Source organism: Notamacropus eugenii, chromosome 2, assembly GCF_028372415.1.
Source record: "Notamacropus eugenii isolate mMacEug1 chromosome 2, mMacEug1.pri_v2, whole genome shotgun sequence".
In the NCBI taxonomy this organism is placed as follows: domain Eukaryota; kingdom Metazoa; phylum Chordata; class Mammalia; order Diprotodontia; family Macropodidae; genus Notamacropus; species Notamacropus eugenii.
The window spans coordinates 211,144,867-211,169,842 of record NC_092873.1 but is presented as its reverse complement, the minus strand read 5'-3'; the positions used below and the strand labels follow the sequence as shown (position 1 = coordinate 211,169,842).

Sequence of the window (24,976 nt, the reverse complement as noted above, 5' to 3'; positions counted from 1 at the left end):
TTGTTTGATTAAATGAGAAACTAAGGAAGAAAGAGTTGCTTGTTTTTGGTGGTGATGGGACTAAAGCACCAATTGATTAGGAGTTAGGAAAACTAACTCGAGTTGATTTCAGGAAACCTAATGCTTTTTTTATCCTTAAAGATTCTCATTTCAATTTCCTTATATTTTTCTGCAAGAAAATATATTTCAAAGATATTTTTGGACAGTTTTGAATATTTAGAGCAGAACAAGATCCTCATATATTTACTAAGTTTAGAGTTGTTTCTCAGTTCCTTTGTCTGCTAATTTAGCGTATCAGGTCTTTGGTGTCTCACAAAGGCCAGCATCCTTTGTTTTCTCAATTTACTTTACAGATTAACCAGTGAGGTGTCCCTCCTTCTCTTAAATAGTTTGGTGTCAGTATCTCACACTATAACCACCTTAGCTCCAGCTCTCATCACTTCTCACCTGGACTACTAGCTGCCTAACTGGTCTCTCTGCTTCAAGTCTCTCCCTTCTCTAAGTCATCCTCCATACAGCTACCTGATATGTCTCATCATCACTCCCATGTTCAAGAAGCTTCAAGTGGCCCTCAGCTGCCTCTGGGATAAAATGTAAAATTCTGTTCAGCATTTTAAGCCCTTCACAAACCTGCTGCATTCTGTCTTTCCAGGATGATTATAATCTACTTCCCCTGGCCTGCTTGCTCTTTCCTGAATAGAAGACATTCTATTTCCCAGCTTTCTGCATTTACATCTCCTACAAAAGGTCTTTCCTTATGTCCCACTTTTTAGGAATTCCCCCCTTCCCCAATACTTGTAATTCAATTAGAATATATCCTTTATTTACTTATCTGTGAATGTCTTGTTCTCTTGCTTCCATTACCCACATTCCCATAACTACAACAGAATATGAGCTTTCTGCAGGCAGGAACTGTGTCACTTGCATTTAGATCACCAGCAATTTATAACAGGTGCTTCATAAATGCTTAAATGACTGACTGAACTGTGAGAAAAACAAAGTAACCAAAAAGTAGGGATGTTAGATGACAATTTTAGTTATGTTTTCATTATTGGCAGTGGAAACACATTTGAATTCTGCCACCCCAGTAAGTGGAAAATAGGATAAAATCAAAACAGCAGACTTGACAAGCACATATCAAAGAAATCAGTGCCTGAATCCCTACAATTTCAAAGACACATAAAGACTGAATTTTAAAGTATTTTAGGATGGAAAATTGCTACCAAAGATAAAGAAACAAAACATGAACTGCATTATTTCCACAAAAAAGGGCTACCCAAAAAAACACAACCCGTATGCCTGTCTTTCCCATTTCTGCAAAAACTTTGATGAAAACCAAAACGCATGTCTCAAGACTTTCTTTGAAAATTAAAAAGGGAGAGGCAAACCTTTGCAATTTTCTATAGACCATGTTTTCCTAATCATAAATTATACTGAAAAATGTAGTAAATTTTCAAAACATCTCATTTTTCTGGCTTCCTTCAAGCCTAGCTGAAATCCAACAAGAGGCTTTCCTTCCAAGATTGTCTCCAGTTTATTCTGCCTCAGTTGCATAGTGTATTGTCTCCCCTATTAGACTTCTGAGGACCTTGAGCACAGAGACTAGTTTTTCCCTTTCTTTGTACCCGTAACAGTTAGACAGTTACACAGACACACAGTAGACACCTGTTGACTTGACTTTAAAACTGTACTGCTTTACTGAATCATATGCTTATTTTTAAAATCTGACAAGATTTTTTTTATAATATGATACAATATAAGATTCATTGATAGATAAAACCACAGTTCTGATTTACAGAATCAATCAAGATGTGTGCTACTGAAATGGAGGGTGTACTGGGTGCAGAATCAAAATTAAAATAGGCTCCCTGTAGATGATGAGGGTCCTCAGACGTTCCTATTTATTGTAACAAATGTCAAGATACTACAGGGTTTGAGATTCATGGTTACTTGAGTTCAGCCTAGCAAAAAAATCCCAAGGGGGTAAAAGAATGCATATTTTGCCCTATTATTAAATGCATTTCCTTAAGTATCTATCTGAGTGAACTAATCCAATTATAGCTTCCTCAGATTGGTCTGAAGTAAGGATCTTGGTGGGGATCAGCTGTTCTAGCCAAGACAGGTCAACAATACTTGGAGGAAATTGTTTATAGAAATAAATCCACAGAGGAAAAGGGGGCATAACAGGCTCATGTAGTCAGTCTGTTTCTTCTCAGACAAATCTTGGCATGCCCTTTCTTTCTTTCCCTCAGTGATTTCAAATTTTACAAATATTTTAAATGGCTCCTTGTCAAAATGTGATTTGCCCCTGCTCTAGGGAATCATGTTATTCTACCATTGTGAATATAGAGATGGAAAAGATCTCTGTCTTATTTTTGCAATCTGACTAGTTTTCTCTTATAATCATATACTATTCAACATTCTTTATGTAATCTAAACAAAACATTTATAAAATCATTCTACATTTCTCCATTATATTCTCAAAACTAAATGAAAATAATGCAGCAGTCACAAAAGTTAATCATTTGAAAAAACAAATATTAGGCTACTTTTTAAAAAGTGGCACTATTTTCAAAGGAACTGTGTTATCAGGATGAAATACTGTGTATATACCAAATCCACAGCTAATGAAGACAGATTTCATAATCTTGGATTCTTTTCTTGATTTATCTATAACACAAAATTTGATTTTCATTTCTTAGTATGAGTCAAAGGTAGCATTTAAAGTAACATTAAAAAAAAAATGTAACACATTTAGGTTACACATTTAACTTGTCATTTTTTTTCTCTCTTCTGTAGGCTAATGACTCCATCAAGTGAGATCAGATTTGTCCATAAAGAAATGGGCATAATACCAAGTTGGGGTGGAACAGCTCGACTGATAGAAATTATTGGCAGCAGACAAACCCTCCAAGTGTTAGGTGGAGCTCTCAAACTGGATTCTACAATAGCCCTGAAAATAGGAATAGCTGATGGGATTCTACAGTCTTCTGATGAAGGTCAATCTTTAGAAGAAGCACGGAGATGGCTACAACAATTTATCAGTGGTCCACCAGAAGTAATTAGAGCTTTGAAGACTGTGGTGTCTTCAGGAAAAGAACTTGCTTTAGAAGAAGCATTAGAGACTGAAAGAGACGTTTTAAGCACACTTTGGGGTGGACCTGCTAATTTGGAGGCTATTGCTAAACAAAAAAAATTTAACAAGTAGTTTGTAAAGAACATGATATCTTGCAAACACTTCCAACTGAAAAAAATGTTTAAAAAACACAGAAGCATAGTACTTATATTGCATTAAATATAAGCCTTAGCAATTTTTCTTTTGGATGATCTGTTATCTTTTATTAGGAATTATACTATTATCCTGAAAGTTGTCCAAAATCATTTTATTTTTCATTTAATAACTAAGATCAGAAAACTAAAGATTTTTTTCATTCTTTTTTTATCTACCAATAAATATGGATCCTCAATGTAACACATTTCTTTCCTCTTAGAAAGTAGGGTGCTATAGGTACCAAATATTGTATGTAGATACTGGTATATTAAATTTTATTAGTTTGCTGTTACAAAGGGTAGTTAGATAAGACAGGTATATTGATTAATGACTGGTATAAAAGAAATAAGGGGCATTAATAAAACTTTTTAGAAATTGGTACAAAATGTAGCATTACAAAGAATTCAAATTGCACATTACAAACTACCTGTGACTTGTGTACCCTGTGCAAGTCTCTTAACCATTTTGTGCCTCAGTTTTAATCTGGAAAATGAAGGGGCTACACTCTGGCTTTTAAGGTCCCTTTTAGCTCTGTATCTATGATCAAATGATTAATTAGCAAAAAAATTCTCTCCAAAGTATATTATAGATCCCTCCAACCTCCTGAAAGATATAAACTCTTGTCTAGTCACATCTTTCTAAGCCTGTACTGCACAGCTGCTTTTAAAAACATATTAAGCTTTTAACATTTATTCCTGTTCAATTATTTTGGTTTTAGTTTTGGGCTCATTGTCCTAACTTGAGACATTTTTGGATCCTGATTTATTCAATATTTTAGCTATCTACCTTAGTTTTGTTATCTACAAAGAAGAATAAGGGAAGGGAATAAAGATTTATAGTGTTTTTTCTATGAGTGACTGAGCTAAGTGTCTATAAATACGTCATTTGATCTTCACAACCACCATGAAAGGTAGGTGCAATTATCTCCATTTTATAGTTGAGGAAATTGAAGCAAACAGGTAAGCTGAGTTACCCAGAGTCACACTGTTAGTGTCTGAAGTGGGATTTGAACTCAGGTCTTCTTGACTCCACAGTCAGCGATTATTTACTGTGTCACCAAACGTTTCCAACATAAAGGTAGTACCTATACTTTTATCCAAATAATTTATAAAAATGTTGAACAAAATGAGAGCCAAGGTAGAAGGATGCCAGTGGTGCTTCAGGTAAAGAGATTATATTCCAGGCACTGTGCCTGTAAAAACCTCTGACCAATTTTTCATATAGGATTTTGTACTATAAGCTACCCTACACATCTCCATCTTATCCACAATGATATTATGAGAAGCACTGACAAATATCTTGTTTGCATCCAAATATCCCATGCCTATCAGGTTAATCCAATACCCCACTCTAGTAAACCTGTAGGGAGTGCTGATAGGTCTGTAATTACCTTTGCCACATCTTCTAAAAAATGATCTATCAAGGCAGGCAGGTCCATTCCAAACCAAATCCTAAAAGGAGATGCAATAGTGCAGGGGTGGGGAACCTGTGGCCTCAAAACCACATGTAGCTTTCTAGGTTCTTGGGTATGATCTTTCCACCGCAAGTTTTACAGCACAGACCCTTTTGGTAGGGAAATTTGATCTATAAAGTTTGAATTTATTCAAAGGGCTGCACTTGAGGTCCTAGAGGGCCACACGTGGCCTTGAGACAACAGGTTCCCCAGCCCTAGAATAGTGTATCGTAGTACTTTGATCCTGTATGAACCAGATTCTGTAACTACCTGTTTCAAAGCGCAGTCATCAAAAATCTCCACTAGCACCAAGTCACTAAGCATCATTCAGCAGTGGAAATAGGGCAAGTCAGATGAGACACAGCATACCATCCTGCCCTATCTGGGCAGAGATCCTGTGAGTGAAAGTCACCGGATCATAGGTATAGAACTGGAACCAAATTGAGATCAGCTAAGCCGCTCTCATTTAATAGTGTAGAAACTAAAAACCAGAGAGTCAAAATGTCACAAAGGAGAAGTCCATGAAGAATTCTGGAAACTGTTGCATTTCAGAACGCTTGCCACTATCCCATGAGGGAGGCTGAGAAGCTTCCTCAAAAGGTGACAAGGAGGCTCCTCTGTGGTTTAGTTCAATAGGTGCTGTAGTTTTACTCTCCTAAGTCTGGGTCAAAAAAAAAAACAACCTTATAGTTGGAAAGACCCACGAATGACAGTACAATGACTTTTAAAATGGATTTATAGGGACATGATCCAGCCATTATACAAAAAAAAGAATCTCCTATCTGTGCAAAATCTCAAGTCTAAGATCTAAATATGTGAGTTAGGAATGTGCAAGAGCAACACATTCAGAACTGCTTAAAGCTATGGGAACAGCTCTGCAATGCCAGGCCCAAGATTACCAACCTAACTAAATACATTCATTATGGTCAAGGGGATGAAAAAAAAAATTTGAGATACTGTGACTTAACCAATAAAATCAGAGTTCGTGTCTAAAGAACTTTACACTTTGGGCAAATAGTAAGGATCAGTATCCAGGTTTGTATTTTCCTATGAGATTCCTTTATGATCTCTGTTCATGTTGAAACTACAAAGAATACTTTAATTTATAAAACAACTTCCTCATAATAACCCTGTGAAATACTGTGTAAGTATTGTCATTCTAATTTTATAAAGAAAACTAAAGTCCAATGAACTTGCTCAATTGAGTTTATATAGCAAATAAAAGTAGGCCTTCTACCTAGTTCAGTGCTTTCACTACTTCAAGAAGCTTCACCTAATTAATAGAAATATTTGTGGTGTTCTGAAATGAAAACTTCCAAAAGCAATGGTTTCATTTTCATACAGTACCTTTTTTTTAGTACTTTCCAAGATAGAAAGTTTTTTCCTTTTTCCAAGGAGAAAACATACATTGTTCTGTTACAAGTCTTAAAACAGATCACTACTATGCCAATGTTCCCAAATGTACCAATCTTTAGGGGAAACAAGTTCTGGGGAAAAAATCCTTTATTTCCCCTCAGATTCAAACAAAGGACAAGCAGCCACATGTTATTTTGACAAACTGTACTATTTATTAAATTATAAATTTTGTAACAAAAAAAGAAAAAAGATGAGACAGATTAGAAGAAACCTCAAACTACAAGGACTGGACAGCAAAGCTTATGGGAACACTACAATGTGTGTTACAGTCAGGATTTTGGAACAGAAGTTATTAGCTGTTTACATTTTCATTTTGAGAACTTGTAAGATAAAATGGTTGCGGTCTGTCTATTTAAAATATCTCTCATAACTTTCAGCATAATCTATTTTCACATTAAATTAAGCATCCTGCTCTTATCAATAACCAGAATCTCATATTTGCTCCCAAATTTAGTGTTCTTTCCATATGTCGATCCATGCAGAGAAATAAGACACAATGCAACAGTCAGATAATGAAGACAGTTAACGCACAGAGAAATACACAGTGGTCAAAAGGACTGAGGATCTCAAAAAACAAAAACGAACAACAACAAAAAAAACCCACTACAAAATAAGAAGACTTTTAGAAGAAAAACTGGGTATTGCTAAGTAGCTTTCAACTATCAACACCCAAGTTCCTGACTTTTAAATAAATTTTCCAGAGACATATTAGATTAGTTTTCGGCCAATTCTTCCCATTCCCCTTTCCCACCCCCTAACCCCAAAATACACTACTAGGGGAGGAGTGTAATGTCTCATGGGCAGAAATTTACAGATACCATTACAGAAGTACTTGTATTCTTGAACATGTGGCTGACAAAATCTTTAAACTTCAGTTACTGTGCACTGTCCATCAGGTCTTCTAGACCTGACGTTGGCACCCACTGCTCCACCCCCCGCTGCAGGTCTATCAGCTGCTATCTGATTTACATTTGGAACCAAATGTCTCTGAGTCGAAGATAAGTGTTGTGCAACGTGAGTAGATACATCCTCACTATCACTACTAGCATCTGATTCGGTTTCCTCAACAGAGGCATCTGGTGCTGGTACCCTGCCTGAAGACAGTAATTCATGGTCTTCCTCTCCCTCTCCCCTGTGACTCCTTTCAGCCATGCTGTCTCCACTGATTTGCAAATGAGCAAAAGAGTCCTCTAGAGAAGTGCTTGCATCAGGTGAAGGTGTTGCAGGGCTTGTTAAGTGGCCATCTAGTGAAGTTAAGGGTCTAACAGAAGTAGACACTAGAGGCAGCATAGAAGCCCCAGCCTGGGCTGATATATTGTCCGCTCCATCTGCAGAGCTCTCTCTTGCTAAATTAACCGCAGTAGAGTCACAGTCCAGCCTAAGTCCAGCCACTCCCTTCTTTGGTATATCTATTATATCCCGTTTAATTTTCCTACGTCGTCCATGTTCATTTCTCCTGTACTGAACCATGTTTTCAAGATCAGCAACATACAAAAACCCGGCAATTAACATTTCAGTGCTCTTTTTACCTTTGGAGAAAGCATCTTCCAACTCCCTGCTGGTGCGTTCATCATACTGCCACCACCCATTTCTTCCTTCATAATACCAGGCATATTCTCCATTGCCTCTACTTGCTGCTTTTAGTTCCTCTGGTGATAACAAGGTTGGCTTGTCAAGAAAGTCCTCAGGAATCTCCTGCCGACAGAGTGCACATCGCTTTCCAAGCCACGAAGCTCCCTTTACACACAAATAGCAGAATACATGCTTACAAGGAAGACTGACTGGGTGAACACATGTTTGCAGACAGATGGCACATTCAGGGACAGTAAGAGAAGGTCCAGCATTGGAACAGGACTCATTTGCCTTTCTGTTTGTGGGAAGCATGTTTATTGTGTGATCAATTTCACCACAGCCAGCCATCCTAAAGAACAGAAAGGGCATTCATTATCATAATATATAAAAAATTGTTTTCAAAATCATCATCACAAAAACTACCCAAAAAGTCTGTGTACAGATAATCATTCATCTACTGAGGGTAAATGAATTTCCCAATTTCCTATTCAAACAGGAAATACAAAACTGAAAAGTCACAACTATAAATTAACTTGAAATGAAGAGAAGGGAAAGGAAAAGTAACAAAACTAAAGACTGCCAATCAGTTCTTCAATATTATGACCTTTTAAGTCAATCATCAAGCATTAAATACTTATGTACTAGGCAATGGGTTGAAGGGAGGTTGGGAACTAGGGACTACATTAACAGGAAATACAAGCGGGACAGGCACTAGCTGTTAGGGATAATGGAAAATAGAACTTTTTAAAACTATTGGTACAAATATAAATTTATAAACATATATATGTGTGTAATTATCCCATAGGCTATATTAATTCCATAAAAATACTTATTAAACACCTAAAATGTACAAAGCACTGATAGTTATGAGAGTTTATAAGCCCTGAAGGAGTTTATAAGCGAAAGTAGGTAAGGTAGGGGGATGGAGGAAGGTGATAAATATGCAAATAATTATAATATAAAGAGTTTTTATACTAGGGGACATGAAGCTTTTAAAAAGTATTTTGCTTTTTCAAAGTATTTTGAATTTCAGCATTATTGGTTTCTTAATGCTACATATTTTATTTTAAAACATCACAAATATATTATTTAAATATTAAAAGAATTCTGAGGAGGGGTCCAAGAGCTTTATCAGATTGCTAGAGGGGTCCGTGATACCCACACAAAGGTTAAAAAACTCTGATGTAAAAATAACAAGATCTAGTGGATTGGAAAAGGTTGCTTCTTATCTGGTAAGTCCTATAGTATAACCCAGGAGTAGTCACTTAAATCTCTCAAGCCCCAGGCGACTCTATAGAAATAGAATAATCAGTAGGTGACTAGCCCAGGTACAGGGAGTTTCCTTAATACAAAAAGCCAATACCAAAGAAACTAGGATGAAGGTGTGGGGATTAGTTAACATGAAGGAAGAGGTAGCAAATGAAATAGTCTAAGAAACAGATTTGACTACGGGGGCTTAAGTTCCACACTACTATTTAAACCTCGTTGTGGAAAAATTAGTTGCTTTCCCCAATTAATCAAAGAAAGATGCATATTTTGAGAACTGCTTGGAGAGTGTGTAAGCTGAATAACATGGGACATTTCTGGATTAAAGGCAATACTGAGCAAATTGTCTGAGAAGAGCAAAAGAAACGGAGGAATTAGAAGGAAATGAGCACAGCAAGGTAATGTGGGGACACGTTCAATACAGACTTTGAAGAGCCTTAGAACAGAGCCTCTTTCATAACACAATTAAAAAAAATTTAAAGACTGGGGTAGATTTAACTTTAAACAATTAGATTTAAAATCACTCATTAAAAACATTGTGTTTATTCTGGGTTTTTTTCACAAAAAAAAAATTCTAAATGTTTGAGGCGAGCATGGCATAGCGGATAGAGAAAGCTCACCTCAGTCAGAATTCAAGTCCAGGCTCTGACACATAATGTCTATGTAATCCTGGGAAAGTCACAACCTCTCAATGCCCAACTTTCTAAGACTGTAAGATACACTGGTAGGAGGAGTTTCCTCAGGGAGCTCCCAAATACTTATCTGAAAAAACTGCAAGTCCAGATCAGATACTATTTGAGGTAGCCTTAGTTCCAGCCACAAAGGGCTACAGATATGCTACAAGAAGCCAAGTATATATTTTATTTTTAGAAAGTATGCCATACATTTCAGAGCTGTGATCCCCCCTTCCCCCCCAAGATTAATTTTGTGGCTCTGTAAGAAAACTACAGGATAAACAGTTTTTTCAAACCAGAGGTAAATGAACCATTTAATTGCAAAATAAAATGGAAGTGATCTATTTTTTACTAGATTATGGATATTTAGGGGATACTTCTGCCATGATATATTAAGAAAACAATCATACAAAAACCAACCAGAAGTGTACACTGTTTTATTTAAACTACATTAGCAAACGTAAGTATTCTGAATATTGTTGTCAGATTAATCTTTTTAATGCACAGTTCTGATTGTTACTCTACTGCTAAAAAAAAAAAAAAAATTGATGGCTCTCTATGGTCTACTTTTATCCATACTCCTTAGTCTGACACTCAAAGGTTCTCTAAAATTTGACCACAATCAAGAATTTTGGGTTTATTTTGACCAAAGCTTAATTAAATATATCATACACTTTTCCAGTTCTCACTTTTGTATACATTAATCTCCATGTATTACATGACTTTTCTTGCCCTTTATATCTTACCCATCCTTCAAGATCCAGTTCTGAAATTACAATACCAGTATGTGTCAAAGGAAGAACCTGAACTCTGGTCTTGAGATGAGGACAATGTCTCCACGATATTACAAATGACCTCTTTTTTCCAATGACCATATACAATATGAACTTTGCCCTTAAAGGCAAAGTTCAATGGCCTGAACATGCTTTTGAAACACTGATTTTTGTCTAACCTACCATGGATAGTGTCTGAAAGAAAAGTGGTGTTTTGTCAGTGGCCCTAAAGCAGAACTTTTTAAGTTGGGATGCATGGATATCTTTTTAATTGTAAAATTTTGATAATGTATTTCAAAATAATGTGCTTCTTTCTTAACTACTGGGTATTTTATGGACCTAAAAACTTCATCCTGAGAAGAGGTCCACAGGCTTCATCAGACTGTCAAAGAGGTCCATGACATGACATAAAGAAAAAAGGTTAAGAAGCTCAGCCTTAAGGATTACTTCAAGTGGGTAATAGAAGAGGCTGTAACTATAAATACTTAAGTTTGTAATAGTAAACATTAAAAAAAAAAATCAAGATCAGGCAAAGAATTAATGGATCAAGGAAAAGAAATAAAATGATGCTTTAAAACTTGTCTAAAGTTTTTGAGTTGTTGACATGACGGTGCTTTTAACCAGCAACCTGCCATGCTCATCATGGTGATAATAACAACAGTAACCAGCATTTACACAGCACCTGCTGTATGTCACGTATCGTGCTAAGAGACTGAAAATATTACCCCATTGGATATTCAAAACATCCTGAGGAGATAGGTGCTATTTATTATCCCCATTTTACAGTTGAGGAAACAGAAGCAAACAAAGGCAAAGTGACTTGCCCAAGGTCAAACAGTTACCATATGTCTGAGATGGGATTTCAACTCAGATCTTTCTGACTCCAGGCCCAACACTCTATCCACTGTGCCACCTGACTGCCTCATACTTCATGTCGCATATTTTCATGCATGCCTCTCAACAACACACTCTCAAATTTCTTTCTAATAAATTTCTTCCTTTTTCTGGACCTTCACCTCAATAAATGGATCTAGTCAGAAAAATAAGCAGCCCTGTGAGTTAAGGATAGTTTTGTTTAGATAGCTTATTTGGTACCTACTGAGAGAAAATGCTGTCTACCTCTAGGTTGGAGTAAGAAAATGAGTTGACTTGGGCAAGCAAGAAATGAAAAAAGAATTAAGACTCATTTCTAGTTTCTCATATCAAACTTCCAATATATGAGAGGATTTATTATTAACAGTCCCTACCCTTAAGGACTTCATATTTTATTGAGGGAAACTATGACATTAGGAGGGAAGGCACTAGCAGCTTAGAATGTAAGATTTAACTTAGAAAGTAGCACCACCTAAGCTGAGCTTTGAAGGAAACTAGCATTTTAAAGTGGCAGAAATGAGGAAGGTGTATATTCCAAACAGGAGGAGCAGCCTATGCAAAAGTGCAGAGGCAGCAGATGGAGTGTCTTGTGTGTGGAATACCAAGGACAGTTTGGCTTAAGTCTAGAGAGAACAAGTAGAGTAATGCATGATAAGCTCTGAAAATCAATCTGGAACTAGGTTATGAAGGGTTTTAAGTGCTAAACAGAGAAGTCTGTATTTGATAATAAAGGAAATAAGAAGCTACTTTAGCTTATTGAGATTGGTACTGACATAGTCAGACCTGTGCTTTTATGAAAAACTACTTTGGCAGACTTGTGGAGGATGGACGAGAGGGTAGGAAGGAAAATTTTAAGGAGGCTATTTCAACAGTCCTATCTAGAGATACAGAAAATTCGAATTAAGATTGTAGTCATGTGAGTGGAAAGATGAGGATGGATGTGAGAAATGTTACAGAGGCAGAATCAACAAAATTTAGCAATAGATTAGATATGTGTCATAAAGTAGAAGAGTATGACAACAGAGGCTACAGATCTGGAAGACTGAAAAGACTGTAGTGCCTTTGAAGGAATGCTGAAGTTTGAACAAAGGGTGAATAGAAAAGATTAATTCTGTGTTGAACATGTTCATTTTTAGATTCCTAAGGGACAATCAGTTTAAAATTGGGGTTAAGAAGAGTAAAGGGTGTCTATATGGATTTGAAGTTAATCACATAATCATGATAATTAAATGCATGGGAGCATATGATATGACTAAGTGAGAAAATACATAAAGATAGCCCAGGACAGAGGCTTGGGAGTACATCTACAATCAGGGCAAAGTACACAGATGATGATTCAGGAAAGGAGACTTAAGAAGTGGACAGAGCAGTGGCAAAACCCCTCCCCCCAAAAAAACCAAGAGGAGAAAGCAAATAAAGTCAAATGCTGTAGAAAACTCAAAAAGGATAAGGATTTACAAACAACCATCACTCATAGAAATTTTAAATTATGGATTGCACTCAATATCAACTAGAAATTAGAATTAGGAAGGGTACTTGCTGCAATGAAAGAATAAGTCAAATATAAATAACTTTGGCATTACCTATGATATGATGTAAAAACAACTAAGTCAAATATAAATAACTCTGGCATTATCCATGCCTCTACTTTCCTCTACCGGAAGAGATGAGAAGTTGACAGTGTCAAATTCCCATACTAAGCAAATCTTTCTTCAGATGTAATAGACAAAACAGTTTTAAAGTCAGATGTTTTTGCCACTAGTCATTTTGAATAATCCAACATAGTGTTATGCTATCCCCTCCCAGGTATGGCTAGTTAGTCTAATAATTTATTTTTTCAAAAATATTTAAGCTTTAATTCAAGAAACCCACTAATGCTTTTGTTTTTCTCATTTAGTATTTTATTTTTCCCCCAATTACATGTAAAAAATAATTTTTAGCATTTGTTTTTTAAAACTTTGAGCTTCAAATTCTCTGCCTTCCCTTACCCCTCAATGAAAAGATAAGCAACCACTGATTATTTTACAAGTAATTCTCTCATGACTCTTGATTAAAACAGGTAATGCAAAAGGCGAAGTGGGAGGGAGAAGACAACTTCATGGTAGAATAAAATAAAAACTATCCCTCCAAAATAGTTCTTTTCACCACAGCAAGTATCAATTTATTTTTTATGTTTACAACAAAGTTCAGGTTAACAAATATAAAACAAATCTGTGTCTAATTCTATAATCATTAATTATTCCTAAAAAATATTTCATGGTTTGGTAACTTAAAATTTTTGACATCTGAATGTAGGCTGGCTTATGTCATCTTAGTTAGCAAAATGTACTTATATTTCCTATAATTATAAATGTGAAAAGTGACCCCTCTCCTGATGCCTACCAATACCTAGGTTCCCCCCATACTTAAAAATCCTTCAACTTGGATGTTCCCTTATCCTACATGTTGTCTTCCTCTATTTCTCATGGGACAGTAGAAAGAGTGCTAGATTTGGAATCAGAGGATCTAAATTCAAATTAAAGCTCTGCTCCCTACCTTGACCAAATCACCTTACCTGTGCTTCCTCATCTGTAAAATGAGGGGGATGGACTACACAACCTCTGAGCCTCCTTCCAGCTCTAAATCTATGACAAACTGAGAAAAAGAGGTCACCATAAGCTCTTCCCTCACTTCCTAATCCCTTACAATCTGACTTTTAATCTGTTCACTCAAAAATACTGCTTTCTCCCCAGTTACTAATCATTCCTAATCAACAAAACTAATGTCAATTTTGTCAGTTTTTATTCTTCTTGACCTCCCTCTTCTCTCTGGATTTTCATGACACTGCTCTATGTGTCTGACCACTATGGAGTATCCTTCACTGGGTCATTATCCACATCCTATCCCAAATGTAGTTACATCATAAAGCTCTATCCTGAGGCCTTTTCTCTTCCCACTACTTCTTCCTTAATAAATGACCAGGAATAACAAAACAGTCACATATGTGCAAAACTCAAATTCACTAAATTCCTACAATAGTGAGTGTAAATAAATCTTAGCCACTTAACAGTTATCTCCAATACTAAAAGCCCCTCAGTGATTTATCTATTCCAAATGCAAAGGAACATATGTATGACCCAAAACTGAGCAGAAGATAGGACATCACTGACAGTACACGTTCAGAAACAAATCAAAAGGCCATAATGTGCCACTAATTGAACAAACTAGCATTACACAAGTTAGCACACCCAAAAGATCCATTATAGATCCACTTATAATCCATTATTATAAGAAGTTGAAATTATTCAAACTGACTGATAATCAAATTTTCCTACAAAAGAGATTCCCCTCAACTTTCCCCAAATCAAACCAGTAATTCAAATAAAAACTATTAAGAGAAATTGTAGAACCTATTCATAACTGAACAAATGCCACTAAATTAGGATAACTTTCAGTTCTGGGGTTTTAGAGTTCCTGGCAAATTCCTGGGTCCCAATCATACCTTCTACATAAATGGAAAAAACTATCACCTACCTTAGATAGAAGGCTAGTTCCAAGATTTAATGTTAGTAAAATATTTAAATCTTTAGGCTTCTCAACAGAAATTTTAAGAACAATGCACCAGTTATTCTACTGTTTCTTATTGTATGTAAATTAAATAATCCAGTTCATATATGTCTCATTACAGTTACTTATACATTTAGTAATAACAGCTTCAGGCAAAAAGTGGTGTTATACTTACATTTCTATCATAAACCCCACTGATGTCTGTTAAAAGAATAAAACATCCTCTTCACAGGCACTTAGTCAAGTTAAAGTACTTTTTCCTCACTACTGGTTCATTCTTTGTGCTGCAAAGGGAGGCCCTATTTGCATTAATTTCTCTGTGAACTAAAGAAAATAAAGATTACAATTAATGAAATATGTAAGGAGATTGTTTACAAGATAAATTATTGACATACTTGAACAAAAACAAACCAAAAAACCTCAGGAAAATAATCACAATTATTTAAAAAACAACTTGGCAACAGCAACAAAAACCATGTAGGCTCCTTTCTAAAACTGGCTATAAATATTTTGTTTACATTTGAAAAACTAACCTTCAAATGGCTAAGTGTCCTACATATAAAAAGGTCAGACACTAAAATCAAAGGAGATGCCTTAAAACAATGCTATTTAGAGTGAAAAATTCTTAGGCAAACAAGGGATAAAAGGGTCATAAAATACAAAATAGACAATTTCAAGGATGTTAAATTAAAAAGCTTTCGCATGATAAAAACTGGTACAGACAGAATAAGCAAATATGTCATGAGGAAAAAAATCTTGGCATCAATTATCTCTGATAAGAATCAAAGTTAGATAGAGAACTGCCATAAGAGACCAAGTTATTCTCCATCAGTAAAGTGGCCAAAGGCTATGAAGAGTTTCCAAGAATATTGTTAGTCACCAAAAATCATATAAAAGTTTATTCCAAATCACTAACAATTGTTAATAAAAATTAAATTAAAACTCTTGAGGTTTCATTTCACACCCAACAAACCGACAAAGAGGATAAAAGACGAATAGACCTTGGAGGATGAGAAGACACAGCATGCTGACAGTGGACATGTGAATTGGTCCAACTCCTTCAGAAAATAAATTCAAATTAAGTAAGTGTGACTACATTGTTCATAGCCTTTTACATAGGAATCTCACTGTTGGCATATGCTATTTGAGGATGCTAAAGGCAGAAAAAATATCCACAGCAGCACTTTTGTTGATAGCAAAAACTAGAAACCTAATGGGTGTCCACAAAATAGAAAATAGCTAGAAAAACTGCAGCATATGAATTTAATAGATTGTACTTAAAAAAACTTATAAATGAGGAAACTCAGAAAAACAATGAAGTGATTATAAAGCAAAGCAAGTAGAACCAGAACAATATAAACAATTAGCATAATAGTATAAACAGACAAAAAAAATACTAAAAGGACCTCAAATTCTGATTGGGATGATCAATCTCAGTCCAGGAAAAATGACGATGAAACAAAATTTTCTTTCAGTAGATGGGGGACTACAGATGTAGAATGTGGTATATCCACTATTAAATGCTTTTACTGTGTTTGTTGGTTTTGCTCAAATGTTTGTGTTACAAATTTAATTCAGGGGAGCAGATATGGGACATTCCACAAAATTAAAAGGGAATAATGACTTTAATAATGATATTAAAAAACATTAATGAAACGTAAATTTTTAAAAGTCTCCTGAATGGGATTAGTCCTAAGCAAAACAAACAGTAAGGAGGTATAAAAATATTTTTAGCTCTTTGTGAGGTGCTAAATAATTGGAATCTGAGGGGAATAGTTAAAACAAGTTATATACAGCATATAAATGTGATAGGATACTACTGTGCTTTAAGAAATGAAGGGAATAGTTTCAAAGAAATGTGAAGAGATTTTTAAGCACATATTCAGAATATACAGAATCAAAAGAATAATTTATACAGTGACATCATAAAGACAAACAGCTGCAAAAGACTTAGGAATTCTGATCTGTATAAAGAGCAATAATAATTCTAGACAACTAATAATGCAACATGCTACTGACTTCATGATAGAAGTAAAAACTCAAAAGTACAGAATGAGATATGTATATATGTACACATGCACAAATATAAACATATATTTACATTTATTTTTCTCTTTTAAACATGGCCAATATGAACCACATTTTGCTTAACTATACATGTTTATAGCATGGTTTCAGAATCCTCCCCTGTCCCCTCCTTCTCAATTAGGGAAATGGGCATGGGAAGGGGAAGCTGATTTTGGATGACAAAAAAAAAATGTAATTTTTAAAAGGATCATAAATGTTCCAGACAAGTCTTAGATTGAAATAAAATTAAACTATGCAAGGAACTCAATACATTAAGATACATTATCAAAGATACATTAAAGGAGTGGAGTTTGCAACTTAGTAGAGAATATAAGACAAATATACATCCAAATCTTACATTACTTAGGCTACACAGTACAATGGTAATACAGCAATATCTTACTTAACCAAAGGTTACTTATCTAGAAATTTTCCCACAGAACTTGGAAGCAAAAAACACCTCAAAGAGGCAAACTGGAGATTTCACAATACATACTAAAATCATTCTCTTTACTCACGGTAGAGCCCACACAAACCACTTCTCACTATATGTTCTTATTTTAATGCAAAATTCCTAAGTACAAATTATCTGGTTCCTTAGCTGTCAAGAAGTCAATACCTTAAAAACTGGGAGGTATGACAAGGACAGACAGAGGGATGATGGCAGAGACAAAACCTATTTTTTAAAGGATGAGAATGAAAAGTATGGAACCATTGGAACTATTCACGGACAAGCAACTCTATATATCACACATATCAATAGCCCCTCATGGTCATCACTGAATTACAGAACAGCACAGTATTTCATGTCCATAAAGATGAGTTCACTGTTAAAAGGCTAAATTATGTTTACTATACTAATAAAATGGCTAAGGGTCATTGAGTCACTTAGAGATACATATCAAATACGTAAAATGTTTGAAAACTTATGTTTTCAAAAGCAAAGGGACTCAGTTCTTGCATAATATCAGATCAATAACATAACACTTCAGGTATTACTTTTGTTATTAATAATAACAACCCTATTTCTCTATCCTTAAGAACCTAAGGGCAGAATAGTACCCTTAAAAAAATAAAACATTTTTACTAACTGAAATCATGATTTACACCACCAGGAATTTATATCAGATATAATCTAACATTTTCCTCCAAAATGTGCACAGTTTTATTGATAAATCTTTAGCATTTAATTTTCATCACTATTTTCTGATCATACACAAAAGCAGCAATTTGTGAAGGCTATACAAAAAGACTGATGTTATTTCAAAATCTGCCTTCCTTGTACTTATTTCCAAGCATCTTCTTAATCCAATTACGATATTTCTAATAAACCTTTATTAATTTACTTAACCATTTCAGGAGACAAGCCTTTAAGAACTGAAACCCAGTATCTGGTTGGTGCTTAATGAAATTTTCTAATCTGATGAACCTCTCCCTGGATCAAGTGGCTTTCTTAAATTTCTAAATATTCTTTAGAGGATCCTTTAGGAGGCCTACAAATCTGGGTTCTTAAATTTGGCTCAGAGTATTGAGATCATGGAATATTTCTGAAAAGGTCTTATGAATACTTTGTCTCACATACTAAATTAAAATGGGTAAAAGTCGAGCACAAGAATGAGAATAAAAAAAAAAAACTTTTAACAAATGTAGCTTGCATTAGGTGGTATCCCTTTTTGCTTTCCTCCTTTTAAGATCTATAAAACAAAGAGCAGTAATCTACTCGTATAAATCACCACTGTTTGAGAGACCTCCTGTGAGGCAGAAATAGCAACTTATGTAAGATTTCCAAAGTACTTTTCATGTATTATCACATTTAGTCTTCACATAGATAAGGAAACTGAAGCTGAAATTAAGTGACTTGCCCAATATCACTTTCAGTGGGGAAAATAAAGTAATTGCTAGACTTATCTTAGAACTTCTATCCATCGATTTTCAAGATCTTCATGGTTCTGTTGTTTTCTTCTTTCATAGGGCTAAATCATTTAAGATCATCTTAATTATAACAGTAAGAGGGCTGGGAACATTCTTAAAATTATTTCATATCTAATTCAGTTTTCCAAAGGCACCTGGGGCCATTATAACTTGAGCTTACTTGTTTTTTTCTTCCAAAAAATTTTCAACAATCTGAACATACCTTGTAGAAACCTACAAACTACACCTAAAAGTCAAGGGATAGTGTCAGGAAGACTTAGATTCAATTCCTCTCTGGCCCATACAAGTTGTGTGACCCCAGATAAATCAACTAACTTCTTATTAATTAATTACTCCATGGAATTCCTAAAACTAAGTTACAGAAAAACTATCAATTTGTATCTGTAGTTTTCTCACCTGGACATCCCCATATAGATGAAATCATCTAAAAAAAACAAAGCCATGAATGAATAAAGACCTTGCCCAATCCCTGAAATTAAAACAGCTCACAATCTGTATTATCAAGAATATTTCAATCTTCCCATATAATACCAAATCTTGGGACTTATAGTGGTTCTTCCAACATCCATATCCTTGGATATAATCCAAAGTGCAGGATAAAGATTATCAAAAATCCAATGAAGTAGAACAAATGGATTACCTCTTTAAGTTAAATATAAGATATTTTTTCTTATTTTTTTATGCAATGGTACAAGCAATTTAATACCACAAACTATTCAAAATCAAAAGCTGAAGACAGTTTAAAATATCAACCTTTTTAAAAATGAACTGATTTATAAAATGAACTCAATATGCCAAGATTTAAATGATTTAGGTATGCCTAACTTCAACTTCAAACTAGCCAATTAAATATGTATTGAGGGAACAATGCATATTAAGAGGTCAATGAGATATCTAGTCCAACCATTTTACAGATGAAAAAACTAAAATGTAGAGAAATCAAGCAATTTACTGCAGGTCACAAGTGAGGAATTAGTTGAGCCAAGTATGAAGCCTACATTGTATAGTCACTATCATTAAAAATAACAAAGCCTCACCTTTACTGAATGATGTGAGAGAGGAAAATTAACTTTTACTTTTGATCAAAAGGTGATATATTTGGATTTATCTGTAAGTAAACCTATTAAGAGATCAAACATAGAACTACAGGATGGAAATTAACTTAGCAACCTTAAAAAAAAAAAATCTAAGTACACTGCAAATGATCTTGAAAGGGGAATGTACCTCTGAACTTGGCAAGTCCTCTAATATAAACTCAACCCAAAGCATTTGTGCATTAACGATATTTTACCAAACATGCTCAATTCGGTTTAATTACAAAAGCAGTAATCACAATACTTTGATTTAGGGACTAATTAGAAATTTGTAGGCTATGACCCCCCACTCTTTTCTGTTCTTTCAGTGCCTGCTTGCATTTACATAAAGACAGAATCATTTAGGAAAACTGACAGGACAGAAAACTAAAATTAGATCCCTTTGTTTATTGACATGGAACCTTTACCAAAAACGAAAAAAAAAGGAAAAAAAGACAGTGAATATACAGGACCTCTGCCTTTAATAAAAGAAGCAGTTCACCTAATGGAAAAATCTCACTCTCACACAGACACAGGAAATCATACCTAAGTGAACTACTTAAAATTAATTATTACTTACCTAGCATTATTGACTTTATATCACCAGTTAATTTAAAGATGACAACGTTGTCGTTTCCATCAAAGCTCTAAAAATATTCAGGGTATTTCTGTCAGAAAAATTAAATGCGTTATAAGAGAAATTATTACTTTTTGTCTTTCAAAATTGTACTAATTAATGAAGATATAAAATTACCTCATATTGCAAATGGATATACATTATTTGTTAACCTTTCCCCTCACTTCTCTAATGGAAAAGATATTTTTTCAAATGTCAAATATATTCCATCCCCCCAAAATTTAAATTTTTAAAAACTGAAGCAAATTACGTGAAAAAAAAATTAACCTTTCAACCTCAATTAACCTAGTGAAATTAACACTGATTAAGTTTTTCAAGAGAAAGGTTAGGGAAGCAAAAGCAAAGAGAAAATTGGAGTTAGCTACCAAGTAAACCTGAAATTTCTCTCTCTCTCTCTCTCTCTCTCTCTAGTTCTCCCCTTTTAGATGGAAATGAATGGACTAAAGCTTTCCTTTTTAGCTTCTACTATCATCTTCTACTAATATATTGGTTTACTAACATTTGCTAAAGTACAAATTATACTTTACAGCAAAAGTCTTGATTTAAAACCAGTTTCAATTAACTATATTTCACTTTTTCCCAGCCATAGGCCACAACCTCATTTAACAAACAGAAAAACTTTTCCTTTGTAGTTTGACACTATTTACAACCTTAATCTTTCTAATTAGGGGGACATTAAGGATTTAAATTCTCTCTTTAAAATGTCAATGCTGTATGTATCCTATTTCATAAAATAGTAAGCTCTCTTCGCATTCTGCATCTTACTCAAACAAAAAAAACAATGTGATATGCAAAAATTTTTATAAATATAAAAGGTTCTGCTAAAAACTAGCTGTGTAACCTTGGACAATTGATTAACCTCTTAAGACATGTCACCTGTAAGATAATGAGGAACAACTCTAAATCACTTAATATAAAATGAAGGGTTCAGACTACATGAAATTTGACAAGATAATCTTTAATGCTAAATACTAAGGTTTGAGATATAATATAGAGTCATTGTGATCCTAGGCAACTCATTTAATCTCTAGGGGCCTGTGTTTCCTCTTCTGTAAATGAGGGGGCTGGACTAAATAACCTCTAAAGTCCCTTCTAGATCTAAATCTTTGACCAATGACTCTACAATAAATATGCTAAGTTGGTTAAATCTGTGTCAATGAGCTGGTGTCCGCTCTTAACTCAACCAGCTGTTTTGGAAAAATATGATCAGGAGTCATAAACAGATACAAGGAAAGAGAAAGACAGCTCAGCAAACTCTCTTAACCCTAATGAAACAGAAAAGTAACTCAAACCATAATTCCCTATTGGAAGTAGGTCAGGAATTTCATCTTAGTATATCAAGCAAAGCACAGAAATTATAGTTGTAGAATTTACATTAAATACAAATTTTAAAAAAAAAACCTGTATTCTATTATTTTCCATTATTTCAACAAATTACTTTGAAGTACATAGAAAAAAATTATAACTGATAGTGCTAATGGAAAATATACTTCCCTAGTTGACCCACATAACAGGAAAATATTTCTATCCTCCATTTTACCTCGGTTCAACATTTAGAATATTATTCTTACATGACCACTACAAATCCGTTAAACTGATTAACATTCAACACATATCTTGGAGATAACAAAAGACACAACAAAAAACAGAAAGAGTTTTATAAAATTTAGTTAAGTTCCATGCATTTCTGTCTACAATTTCCCTTTGGTCAATTCCAAATTCTCTAGTAAAAACATGTATTGATTTAGCAACACGAAAACATTTAACATTTGCTTTGGCAAATTAAAGCTCAATTACCATCAAATCAAATTTTTATTTTTAAATGGCTTATTTGACCTATTTTCATCAAGTCCCAGCTATTTTCTGAGTTTTTTTCCTGTACCACTGGGGGAAAAATTGGAAATGTATTTATCTGCTCTTACCAAAACAACAACTCCATTTAAAAGCAATCTTCATAAGCCTGCTAGTTTCAGCGACCATAGAAAGAGCCAACTCCTCACAATTTCAGTGCTCTTATTTTTAAAGTGATGGACATACACAAAAGTAGAAGAAAAATGCCTGGCCCCTGAAATGGCAATTACATATAGGAGACACTATTTCTTTTACTGTTGATTGTGTAGCGTTCCGATTCAGTTCCCTTTCCCTTCAATGTTTTGGATCTTTAGCCAAAGAAGCATGCAGGCACTCCCAAAATAGAAGATTTAAGGGACCACTTTAATAAAAGCCAAAAGAAAAGCACTATCACACAAAGAGTGAATTCGAGATCCCATTTCATTAGTGTGCAGATTTTGTCAGAAAAAACTTACACATCTTCAGATTTTACCCATGAAGACTGTTCCATCTCCCCGCACCCTCAAAAAGTGCCTTTCTCCAGAAGCCTTCAGAGAACAAAATAAGCTACAACAATGGAAGAAAACAACACTCTTTGGTAAGAAACGTGGAGAGAGAGAGACAGACACAGACACAGACAGACAGACAGAACCAAGCACAAGTCTATACCCGGCAAACCAAAGCCCATAACGCAACCCGCTTTGTGTTTCCCAGCACCGTGTGAACTCTGATTTTCGGCAGTTTTCTCAAGGACTGACCAGCTGCTAGCTCCAACTCCCACCAAAACAAAGGTCTGCAAGTCCGCGGGCCAGACGCAACGGGGAGAGGGAAGCGGGCGGGGGGCAGCGTGCCCCGCGGGGTGGATGCCCAGCACTGGGCAGCAGACACGTTAAAGACAGACGGGCAAGGGCGGGGGGGGAGGGAATTAGCACTCCTTTCTCCAAACTAGTAACAAGACCGCGGCCGGAACCAGGTTCGGGGGCCTTGGTCACGACACCGCAGACCCGGAGCAGGGACGAAAACGAGCCTCGAGCTGGAGGGAGGTGGGCTGGCCTCCCGAGAGACCGCACCTAGCCCCAGGCCCGGGGAATCCGCAGCCCAGGATCGGCGGGAGTTAGCGTGCAGCGCCCCCTCCCCAAGAAGCCCTCCCGGGCCGAGGCCGACACCGCCCCGGCGGCACTGCCCCCCGCGGGGCAGCATGGCTGCTGCTCCGCCTCTCGCACCGGGGACAGCCGCGGCCAGCGCTTCCCTCCGTCTCACAGAGGCGGCCGGGGGCGAGACAGAGGCCAAGGCCACGATCGCCGCCGGCTTCTGGCCCTCGGACCCGGCAGAGGCAGGAAAGAAAGGGAGAAAGGAAGAAGCCGGGGGCCGGGCACTGCCCAGCCCCATCCCCGTCCTCCCCGCCGCCGGTCGGCCGGCCAAAGCCAGGAGACGTCGGGCTTACGCACCCGCACCCCTGGCCCCCAGCCGCCCGACCCCCTCCGGTCTCGAGCGCCCGAATCCCGGCACGTCACGGAGGCGAACGGGACAAGGAAGGGTGCGGAAGGGGGGGGGTGGGGGAGAAAGGAAGGAAGAGATGACACTCGGGAGTTCCCTCCCACGCTCCTTCGTGGACCCCTCGCGCCACCGCCCGTCCGCCTCCAGTCACCCCGACTTCTCCCCGGCCCCCACCTTCCGGGCTACCGCCGCGGCCACTTCGCAGGCTTTTCTCTCCGGCCAACAACCCCGCAGCGCGGAGCCCGTGGACGCGCGGAGACGTCACGTGATGGCACGACGCGCCGGCGCGCCCGGGGAGAGGGGGAGGGGGAGGGGAGAGAAGGCGTGTCGGAGGCGGTGCCGCGCGAGGGCGGGGGTGGGGGGGCGGTTGCGCAGTCCCGCGTGCCTCCCGTGCCAGTTGCCCTCCCTCTATCCTTCGGATTCCGCCTCTCTTATTTCCCTGACCCTAAGCCTCCACCGGGCTGGAAGGGACGGAGGACCGGTTGGCCTGTGACTTGGCCTTCGCCGCCGTCCCCGCGTGACTTCCTCTCCGGGTGTCGTGTCCCCAAAACTCGCTCCCACCCCGCCGCCTGAATTTTTCTAACCTCCTGTTTGAATATTTAGTTCCTACGTGCCAGCCAGCCGAGAGGGACGGGGCGGCGTCCAGACGTCCAGCCCCTAGCTAGGCCATCTTGGGTCTCCGGAGGCCCCGGGCTGGCTCGAGGCCTGGAGAACGCGTCCCGGAGCCCTCGGGGCTGGTGCGGGATGCACGGCCGCGCCCGGGACCAGCATAGCCCCGGAGCCCGCGGCCTAAGCGCCGGACCCGGGAAGGGGGCATCGGGTGCCTGGGCCCCTTCGTGACATGGATATGTTTTTCTCAACAGAAAGAATTCTCGTCTGTATCAAAGCTTCTGGCTAAAAGTAGATCAGCCAAATCGCAAAGGGAGTGATTATTCTTTACTACCCACGGCATGCCGTTCTTTTGCGATTATGTGGACATTGAATCTTTTTAACTGAATCTAAACGTTCTCTCCTTGTACTGAAAGAAGGGGGGGGAGGGGAATTGGATTAGAGGAATGGTAGAATGGCAAATCACCAAAAAAACCCAAACACAGCA

The 24,976-nt window shown here is 37.0% G+C and overlaps 2 protein-coding genes across 24 annotated transcripts in view; one reads left to right on the top strand and one right to left on the bottom strand.

Moving 5' to 3' along the window:
* ECHDC1 (ethylmalonyl-CoA decarboxylase 1) overlaps positions 1-4,121 on the top strand; it is a 74,869-nt gene extending 70,748 nt beyond the window's left edge. For all 6 annotated transcript variants that reach the window (XM_072643260.1, XM_072643259.1, XM_072643267.1 and 3 more), the window contains one exon: positions 2,800-4,121. In XM_072643260.1, coding sequence (XP_072499361.1) covers positions 2,800-3,208 — 409 coding nt within the window. In that variant the 3' untranslated portion in view covers positions 3,209-4,121. The remainder of the gene's footprint in view (positions 1-2,799) is intronic.
* A 2,148-nt stretch (positions 4,122-6,269) lies between these two features.
* Positions 6,270-24,742, bottom strand: RNF146 (ring finger protein 146). 18 transcript variants are annotated; one of them, XM_072643254.1, is made up of 7 exons: positions 24,055-24,141; positions 22,860-22,950; positions 22,476-22,618; positions 20,497-20,584; positions 19,240-19,267; positions 15,020-15,168; positions 6,270-8,061 (listed from the first exon to the last, which is right to left on the bottom strand). In XM_072643254.1, exons 6-7 carry the CDS (start codon positions 15,028-15,030, stop codon positions 7,005-7,007), a joined length of 1,068 nt encoding a protein of 355 aa, XP_072499355.1. In that variant the 5' UTR covers positions 15,031-15,168; positions 19,240-19,267; positions 20,497-20,584; positions 22,476-22,618; positions 22,860-22,950; positions 24,055-24,141; the 3' UTR covers positions 6,270-7,004. The 18 variants fall into 18 exon arrangements, with proteins under 18 accessions (XP_072499355.1, XP_072499350.1, XP_072499356.1 ...); XM_072643249.1 differs by lacking the exon at positions 24,055-24,141 and adding an exon at positions 23,607-23,732; XM_072643255.1 differs by lacking the exons at positions 22,476-22,618; positions 22,860-22,950 and adding an exon at positions 15,846-18,884 and having other exon boundaries at positions 24,055-24,183.
* Positions 24,743-24,976: the final 234 nt, after the last annotated feature.